The sequence below is a fragment of the Oncorhynchus tshawytscha genome, linkage group LG16 (genome assembly GCF_018296145.1).
Source record: "Oncorhynchus tshawytscha isolate Ot180627B linkage group LG16, Otsh_v2.0, whole genome shotgun sequence".
Classification (NCBI taxonomy): Eukaryota; Metazoa; Chordata; class Actinopteri; order Salmoniformes; family Salmonidae; genus Oncorhynchus; species Oncorhynchus tshawytscha.
Window position 1 is genome coordinate 38,529,033 of NC_056444.1, and position 10,269 is coordinate 38,539,301.

General features: G+C 38.8%; 1 protein-coding gene across 1 annotated transcript; it reads left to right on the forward strand.

The window, feature by feature from the left end:
• Nucleotides 1-5,596: 5,596 nt before the first annotated feature.
• On the forward strand, nucleotides 5,597-8,289 carry LOC112216563 (motor neuron and pancreas homeobox protein 1-like). The gene is made up of 3 exons (XM_024376548.1): nucleotides 5,597-6,139; nucleotides 7,010-7,170; nucleotides 7,409-8,289. Exons 1-3 carry the CDS (start codon nucleotides 5,662-5,664, stop codon nucleotides 7,694-7,696), a joined length of 927 nt encoding a protein of 308 aa, XP_024232316.1. The 5' UTR covers nucleotides 5,597-5,661; the 3' UTR covers nucleotides 7,697-8,289.
• The last annotated feature ends 1,980 nt before the right edge of the window (nucleotides 8,290-10,269 follow it).

The following is a 10,269-nucleotide window of genomic DNA, read 5'->3' on the forward strand; positions in this document are numbered from 1 at the left end:
CGTGATTGGTGTTGGCCAATACTAAATGGCTTCATATTTCACCGGTGCTTTAATAGAAATATTCATGTGGCCCCTTAATGAAATTAAACCAGGGGAGGCGACAAAGCACAGATCAAACGGTGTGGCACTGTTAAGATATTAAGGAAATGATCAAATCGTAGATTCAGATGCTGTTCATAAATTCTAAGAAATCGCAAAAATTTAATTTCAAAACATTTAATGGATCTCAAAGGCCATCATAAAAAAATACAAATTAGTCCTTGTTCGAAATGCAAAAGGTGAACATCATCTGAGACCTGAGCGAGATAAAAAGTAATATCAATATTACCCCATTGACATTATTTGATTGTCTTTTAGGCTTGGGTTTAGGCATTCTGATTTTGTGGCGCACGTGGACTCCTATTGCAGGATGCCACATCAATCTCAGATTTGGCTATTATTCCGTAATCGGTCATGATATCATCAAGGTTTCCAATTAAACGGTCATCGTTTACTTGGAACTACCCGGTGACTTGTTGATTTCCCTTGAGCAAATAAAGTCTGCAAAGACTGCGCCGGTCCCAATAGCGGTTAGCTGATGAATTGACAAAAACTAATCAGCTTGATTGGGAGACAGGTTAAGGGCAACAGCAATAATTCTAATTTCGACCTCTTCCTCCATTAACTTTAAGTGGCTTATTAGACCATAAGACAACCACCCCCAGAGCTATAGATATCTAGGCCTACATGGAACCTATGACACCTAATAATGATTATATGCTTAATATTTTACGCGCTCATTTGATCCATATAGGACTAAGGATGCAATTTTCGTCTAATTTGATAACAGTTAGTACACTGTCAAAATATTCCTTTGAATGTTGAATATCTATGTACCGGTGTGAATACAGGTTCATGCAGAGGCGTACATGAAGAGATCCAGGGGGCAGCGCGTGAGTTCAAAAGAGATATTCAAATTATGGTATTACCCTCATTATAATTATTAATAATTGAATACACTTTGAAAAGTCTAGTATGTAATTTGAGTAATTAAAGGAGTTCCAAAATACTATGGTAAATGTATTGCATGTAGTTAAAATATCCATTATTGGTTGCATTTTCCTTCCACCCCAAACACAAAGAAGTCCATTCACATAAAGACCTTTTTTTGCAGGGTCCCAGGAGGCTATATGCCCTACATATCAAGATGTTACATTTAACATTTATATTGTGCAGGGCAGACCAAACTGTATTCAGTCTACTCTCGGATTTGGGTAGTGACATAAGGCAGGCTCTTAGCTAAATTTCCCAGTTGGGCTCAGGTCTCTGGGTCATGCATAGACCCTTTCTCATTTGTGACATCACATTTTGGGGGGGGCAGGAATATAATATCCTGCATGGTGTGGTGATTCATTTGTTTGGATCCCCATTAGATTTTGCAAAAGCATCAGCTACTTTTCCTGGGGTCCACAAAATAACACAAAACATGACAAGTAACAAAATGCTGAGACACTGCTTGCCACGGCCGTCGAAAGAAGTGGACCAAAGTGCAGCGTGGTGAGCGTACATTTTCCTTTTGCTTAAAATGTCGCCAACAACCGTGAAGCTCACAGGGCTATAGTGCCACTAACAAAAGTCAACTACCCACGCTGAAGGAGGGATTAGGGGCTACCTAAGTAGGATTCCCAATCAGAGACAACGATAGACATCTGTCCCTGATTGAGAACCATACCCGGCCAATACATAGAAATAAAGAAACATAGAAAACAAAACATAGAATGACACCCAAATCACACCCTGACCAAACCAAAATAGAGACATAAAAAGTCTCTCTCAGGTCAGGGTGTGACACTGCTAGACAAGAACAGTCTCAAAATGTAAAATACAACGATGTACAAACAATACAACAACAAAAAAGTATGTGTGTTAGAGGGTGTCTGTGTGTGTGTGTGTGTGTGTTTGTGTGTGTGTCCTTTCACAGTCCCCGTTTTAACATTATACAAAGTTTAATCTGTTTTTTAAAGGCAATTTTGCTGTTTGCTTGAGTAATTGATGATGGGAGTTCCATGCGATCATGGCTCTGTATAATAATACCGTGCGTTGCCGTGAATTCATTTTGGACTTGAGGACTGTGAAGAGACCCCTGCTGGCATGTCTTGTGGGGTATGTACAGGTGCATGAGCTGCATGTAATTTGATTATAATAATATACGCCATTTTCTGCAGGCACTGGCATTTTCATCACAGTAATATTTCCCGTGACAACTGCAGAGAAGTAGTTAATATCTCGTCAAACCTTATCAACCCTCAGCCATGCAGGTTGTCGACGTTATTTCTGTATGTGCAGTTAATGGCAAGGCTTCCTGCTCTGTTTTGAGCCAGCTGCAGCTTTGCTAGGTCTTTCTTGGCTGCACTTGACCATATCAACAGACCGTAATCAAGATGGAACAAGACCAGAGCCTTAACAACTAACTAGTACAGTTGATTTTTGTGTCAAAAACAAACATATTTTTAAAACAGACATAACCCTCCCTATCTTCACACCAACTTTGTCAATATGACTTGACCATGATAATTGACCATCCAATGTTACTCCTAGGAGTTTAGCTTCCTCAACTTGTTCAATGATCACACCCTTTATACACAACTCCAGTTGAGGTTTAGGTCTTGGAGAATGTTTTGAACCAAATACAATACCTTTAGTTTTAGATGTATTTAATTAAGACCCGTTTATTATTAATCACCCATTCTGACACTGACTAACTCCTTATTTAGAATTTTAGTGAGCTCACTGACTTTGGGTGCTGACATGTAGAGTGTGGAATCATCCGCATTACATAGTCATTCTAGCTTTGTGTAAGACCAGTGGAAATTATTTGTAAAAATAGAGAAGAGCAACGACCTAAGGCAACTGCTCTGAGAGATACCAAACTGTGCATATTTGATGTTTCGGAAGCTTCCATTGAAGAACACTCTCTGGGTTCTGTTGGATAAATAACTCTCCAACCATGTGAGGGCAGGTGATGTAAAGCCATAGCAAGTGACTTTCTTCATGAACAATTTATGATTAATAACAAAGCATAGAAAATGAATAGGCCTATTATTTGACTGTATAGGCTTCTTCCAAAATATTTTGGGCAATATGTCTATCATTACTAGGCTGTACATGTAGGCTACACAAGCCATCAAAATCAAATGCATTGAACAGGCCTACGGATTTTGGGCCACAATTGTATTATAAATGCTTGCTCCCAACTCAAATGTGAGTTACTGTATGTGCGCAGAACTGAAGTTAGGAATCCACTGGCCCCTAGATTCCCCACATTGTCTTATACTGCAGAAAGAAACACATACACTGAGTGTACAAAACATAAGAAACACCTTCCTAATATTGAGTTGCCCTCAGAACAGCCTCAATTTGTCGCGACATGGACTCTACAAGGTGTCAAGCGTTCCACAGGCATGCTGGCCCATGTTGACTCCAATGCTTCCCATAGTTGTGTCAAGTTGGCTGGTAGTGGATCTCTACTTCAAATAGCTTGTTCCATGTCATCCCACTGATGCTCAATTGGATTGAGATCTAGTGACTGGGCAGGCCACTGCTGTAAGCTGATTTCACTGTCATGTTCATGAAACCATTCCTAGACAATCCTAGCCTTGTGCCATTCGGTGTTACCCTGCTGAGAAAATGACTTTGCAGATGGATACACTGCTGCCATGAAGGTGATTCACCTGATTGGAAATAATCTTCATATATCCTGTGACATTCAAACATTGCTCCACTTTTATCAAGGGGCTCAATGTGTGCCATGAAAACACACCGTAACACCACCAGCCTGACACGCCGCATGATGGATGCATGTACTCATGTGGTTTTCTCCATACCGTAGTCCTCCCATCAGTGTGAAACAGCAGATTTCATCAGACCAATTATCCAGTGTCCAGTGTTTTTTGCTGAAAGAAGTCGAACTCTGTAAGGTCGTCAGCTTCCCCCATTTGTGTCAAGGTACGGCAAGTTATGCATTCTTATTTGGGTCTTCGGGCACCCATGTTGTATTGGACTGTCAGTTCACTAACATTATTTGGGTAGCCTATGAGTTAAAAGAGAGTATTAACTTTTAAAACTGAGATTTTCACTGGACAGTTACTTTAAGATGGAGAAGCAAATTTCCATCGTTGCAATCACCAGGCATTATAGTCTGTTGCTCTGCACAATTTGTGTCAGCCTCCTTTGTCCTTGTTCATCAATAACCTGTTTTTTTTTACCATTGACCTGCTGCTGGCTGGAATTCCTTTGGGTGGTGGACCATTCTTGATACACACTGGTAACTGTTGATCGTGGAAAACCCCAGCAGCGTTGCAGTTCCTGACACACTCAAACTGGTCGCCAACACCTACTACCATTCCCCATTCAAAGGCACTTAAATATTTTGCCTTGCCCATCCTTTGAATGGCACACACACAATCCGTCTCAAGGCTTAGAAATCCTTCTTTAACCTGTAGTCTCCCCTTCATCTACACTGATCAAAGTGGATTTAACAGGTGAAATTAATAAGGGAACGTAGCTTTCATCTGGATTCACCTGGTCAGTCTATGTCATGGAAAGAGCAGGTGTTACTAATGTTTTGTACACTCAGTGTATATGTTGTACAATTACGAGCCTTCCGTTAGCTGTCAATATTGTGAAAGCCATATTCTCTTCACAACGGCCTACCCCAAAATAATTTGAATAATTTCCCTTAGGAAAGTATAGGTTATAGTTTTTTTTTTAAGTAACTGTCCAGTGTTTTGAAATTTCTATGAAATATGATCTATAATTAATTACAATATGAGTCAAATAGTTTTCCTTCCAAAAAATGGTACCTATGTATGTCAAAAGCAGTTTTTCTGTGTCGGAATGTTGTGGGCATACCCCATCAGCAGAATGGTGTTGGCTTATACTGATCATTAAAAATAGCCTATTGATTGGCCAGCTCATGGACCACTGATTGGCCAGGTCATCCTCTTCAGGAGGATGACATCATCCTCTATGAGGATATAGCAAGCATTTTTCTAATCTCTGTTTGAGATACAAGTTTGCTTTGGCTACAAATGCGAGTAGAGGATGAGTCAACAACATTATTTGGGTAGACTATAAGTTTAGATAGTATTAACTTTTAAACGTGAGATTTTCACTGGACAGTTACTTTAAGATGGAGGAGCAAATTTCCACCGTTGCAATCACCCGACATTATAGGTTGAAGTCTTCACAACTTGGAATTTAATTCAACTATGTGACTATAAATAGGTCAATAAACTCTCAATACATTTTCAAGTCTATCCATCTTTAGCTAAATGTATATCATATTATTGTTCAATGCAAATATATCCAACCCATTCATTAAAATGTTTTCTAAAAAAAAGTGCCCCATCGACCCAAAGTGTGACGGGTCATTTCTTAGAGAGGTATGCAATGTGCCAACTAAACGCATTGTAAACATGGCTTGGATTGACCAATGGGATAACCCCATGCCAAACGGGTGGAACCAATCCCATATCGAATAAGAATTAAGTGTCACGTTGGTTTCACTGCTCACACTTTAACCGAGATCATAACTTTGTAAGAGGTGGAACGACGACGACACTTCAATATCGTTTTGATACAACTGTTCAACGTCTGCAAACGACGGGGACACTGGTTCAAATGGAGAAATCCAAAAATTTCCGCATCGATGCGCTTCTGGCTGTTGACCCGCCGAAGGTGCAGACATCTCCGCTTGCGCTTGTGACTTCTCTATCATCCTCTTCCATTTCATCGTCCGGAAGTGTACCAAACTCAGAATTGAATGCCGACTCTTTACGGAATGAGACGCCGTCTCCACCTAGGATTTCCCCTTCTGGTTTGATTCCTAAACCAGGCTTCTTGAACAGTCCCCACAGTATGCTTGGATTACATCCACAGAGCAGCGCAGGGATCCCTCCCCAGGCTCTCTACGGCCACCCCATGTATACCTACTCCCTCGGGCAGCACCCTGCCTTGTCCTACTCATATCCGCATGGGTCCCATCACCACCATCCATGCAGCGACTCCCTCAAACTCTCGGCCGGGACGTTTCAACTCGACCACTGGCTGCGAGTCTCCACAGCGGGAATGATGCTACCCAAAATGCCCGATTTTAATTGTGAGTATTGTGAGTATAACTGCTGCCATTTCATAGTTTATCGTCTATGCTTTTAATTATACAATTATTTTTGCACTGCTAATAAAAAACTGCTGACATTATATTTGCTGTATACGCACTTGGCGAGCAAGTTGATGGATTTTACATTATTCATCCATTGGTGCCTGTATTTACTCAAGACTTGGTGAAGGTGCGAGGAGATGGGTGATACGTTTTCAGAGAGAAACTAAAATGGACATATAATGGACAGTGGGAAAGTGACAGTGTGAAACTCGCAGCCGGCACACTGTTTGCTAACCAGATACTGCGCTTTTTGTTCCTGTTCGTTTTAACAGATGTGTTTAAAATGAGGTGGCAAATAGCTTAGCTCTCTCTGAATATATACTCCGACAATGTTAGATGTTATACTAACAATATTATGGCAATTTCGACCTGAACCCGTTTCTTAAGAAGGTTGCATAGTGTGCAAATAAACAACACATTTATATCCCAAAGGATATATGTTTTCTATATGTTCCATTTAAATCAGTTTAATATCAACTTTTATCCATTTAATATTCAACAACTGATTAACCATTTTAACCTGAAATGATTATCCTTTCATTTTCAATCTGCTTATTACAAAAGTACATATTGTTATAGGCCATGTATCGTATAGGGAAATTGTTATCTCAATATTATTCATTTTGTTTGCAGAAATAATTGGATTTTTCAGGCATATAGCGGTTTAATTGTAGCCTCAGTCTACTGCCTATCGAATAATGTATTCAAACTCGTGCATATGCCTAATGTAAAAGCACGCACGCACGTTGATATAATTTTTTTCTTGACCTCATGAGTATAGAAATGAACTTACATTTTGTTTTCCAGCTCAGGCCCAGTCAAACTTGCTTGGAAAGTGCAGAAGACCAAGGACTGCATTCACAAGTCAGCAGCTACTGGAGCTCGAGCATCAATTCAAACTGAATAAGTATCTGTCGCGACCGAAGCGCTTTGAGGTGGCTACATCCTTGATGCTGACGGAAACGCAGGTATATAAGAGCTTCAAATACATGTTTGTTTGAGAGCCATTGGGAAACATACAACTATGTTGCTATTCAATCCGTTTTTACATGAAAACACTGTTCTTTAGTTGTGTGTTCTATGATCTGGCCAGGTGCTGCCCATTACGAACGGCTCGTATCTAGAAACGGCCTATTAACTCGAACTATTATTGTTCGACCATATAAAACACATTGTCTCAATTATATTTGTTATTTTCATTTTCAGGTGAAAATTTGGTTTCAGAACAGGCGAATGAAGTGGAAACGGAGCAAGAAGGCCAAAGAGCAAGCCGCACAGGAGGCTGAAACTAAGAAAAGCAACAAAAACGGACAGGAGAAATCGGACGGACAGGATCAAACGGATTATCAAAAGACTAGTTCTGCCAAAAGTAACAGAATAAGAGACTTCAGGGACAGTGACGATGATGAAGGTGACAACTTCCTGTACAACTCCTCGGATTGCTCATCGGACGACGATAGAAACCACACCAGTGATATAAGCCCACAGACTTGATATGGGTAAGGATACATGTATTTTTGAAAAGCCATAGTCCTACACTCCTTAAATGTGAATTACATTTTCCACCTAACTGCAGCTGCATGTACAGTAATAACAACCTTCAATCACCTACCCGGAAATTACGAAAGTAATTAGAATAATTTGGAAAATACTAAATGATCAATGCCTGACTGAGATTCAGTGTGCAGAATGGCCCTATAAGGTCAGATTGACGTTTTAGAATGCAGTATTGAGGTACAGTCTGCTATTTGTAATATTGCATGGTTTTATGTGACAATGTCATGTTTTCATCCAGTTGGTTTAGGACCCTGATGTCCAGTACAATCACATAGGTACTCCACTATAGGTGTTATTGTCATACTATTTTGATAGGGCGACCAATTGTAAATTCAGACATGATATTCATCTTTGCATTTTATTTTGTTTAATGGTTTTGAATTTGTGTGGATATAGCCTATAACACTAATGTAATTGTGTCATATACTGTTAACGTGCAGAAAAATGTCCTTTGTTTATTTTTGTATACTGTATTTATAAAATGGCTATACCGATGCATGCTAAATTATTGTAAACCGTCTCCCATGATAGCCTACAGACGACATTAAATACATTTGTTGTATAAAACATTGTGTTTTTTAATGCTGACCAATATGAATTTATCAAACACACTTAGCCAATTATGGTCCCATGTTGGAGACAATTTGGTCTCCGTTTAGAGGTCATAAGCATACACATAGGTCTGTATAATTGAACTTATGATCTTAGTATAATTTTGATTGATATATTGATTTAGTCAGCAAGTGCATAGCATTTTACATTTTCTTGAGGGCTATTGTGCGAAGTAGGAAAATATTTTAAGTCATAAATAAATGATGACATAATGTCTATATTTAGCCGTTCGAATGACAATCCTTTGAAAATAGTGCTTTTGTTGTCTATCCGCATTAACATTCGGTTTCAAAGATTTTTTAATATGAGCCAATTGCTGGTTTAGTGTGAAATGGTTCCACAGTCTTACCCCAGACACGTTTGCACAGATCCGACACTGCTATAAACAGCGATTCCCATGACCTGACCTGTCAGACCAACGATTACGACAGAATCTTCAATAGGCCTACGAACCACAGCTTATAATGCAGTTTTTTGTTGTTGTTGAGATTTAGGCTATAGCCTATGTTACATCCACCACAACAACATTGCTTTTACTTATCAAAATTATAGGCTACTGAGCTCACTACATCATCTTTAGGCCTGAAGATATATATCTGGAAGAAATACAATATTGGAAGAAGACAGAGTTCTTAGTAATTGCAATGGCATTTGTGGCAATGTAATTCAGTCCAGTTTAATAGAAAGTAAAAGTCTAATACATATTTAGGCCCACCCTTAAGAAAAAAACACATGAATTTCACATGTGAAGTTGATGTGACAACATGTAAAAGAAGCATGTGATAACATGAAAATCCACGTGAAATATCACCACATGTGAAGTGGTCCAAAAACACATAGTTTTGCATGATTTCACATGTGAAATAAAATTGTGAAATCATGTGGGTTTTCCTCAAGGGCTTAGCTACTTTCTAAGCAAACACTCTAGTAATACATTTGGTTCCATGTGAATGAAAAGCATTTCCTGAACATGTGAGAATTTCACATGTGAAATCATGTGTTTTTCTATAAGGGTACATAGCTACCAATGAGTTAAAGCTCAGATAAATTTCTAGAGTACATGTAAATATCAACAGAATGCTCAAAGCAATTCCTTTGCAATATATTCCCTTTCTTTTAGCCATAATGCCTCATCCAATATCCCCCTATTCCATTGTCTCTTTTAAGATTGACAATGTTTGATAGTTGTTCATACTCACATGCAGTGTGTTTTTGTTTTGGAAATACATATGTCTTTCATTGCAGCTATATGTTTAAGAAGTGTGATATATTTACCAGTCTACTTTATGAACAGGGTTGGGTAGATTATTTTCTAAATGTAATCCTTTACAGTTATCGAACTAGTTGCCGGTCCAAAATTGTAATCAGTAACGCAATTTTTTAGATTACCCAAACTCAGTAACGTAATCTGATTACTTTCAGTTACTTTTGGATTACTTTCCATTTAAGAGGTATTAGAAGATGACAAAAAGGATCCATCAAACACATTTGTTGTGTCATCATAGTGGTCTCTGAATTGTGGTCAGACTAGACTCACTCAAGTAGAACAAACTTAAAGGTCCAATGCAGCAGTTTTTATCTCAATATTTCCTGGGTAACAATTAACAATGAAATACTTTACTGTGATTGTTTCAAATTAAAAGGCTAAAAAATAAACAAAAATAACTTCTTCGCAAAGAGCGATTTCTCAAGCAAGAATTTTGCTTGGACTGTCCGGGAGTTGTTTGAGTCGGGACGGGAATTTTGTTTTTGGAACTCTCGTTCTTATTGGTCTAACATTTTAAAGTTAGGTCATTTAGCAGACGCTCTTATCCAGAGAGACTTACAGTAATGCATGCATATATTTTTCATACTGATTTCAACAGCTCTTAGCCTAAAAGAGCCTTTTCATAATTTTC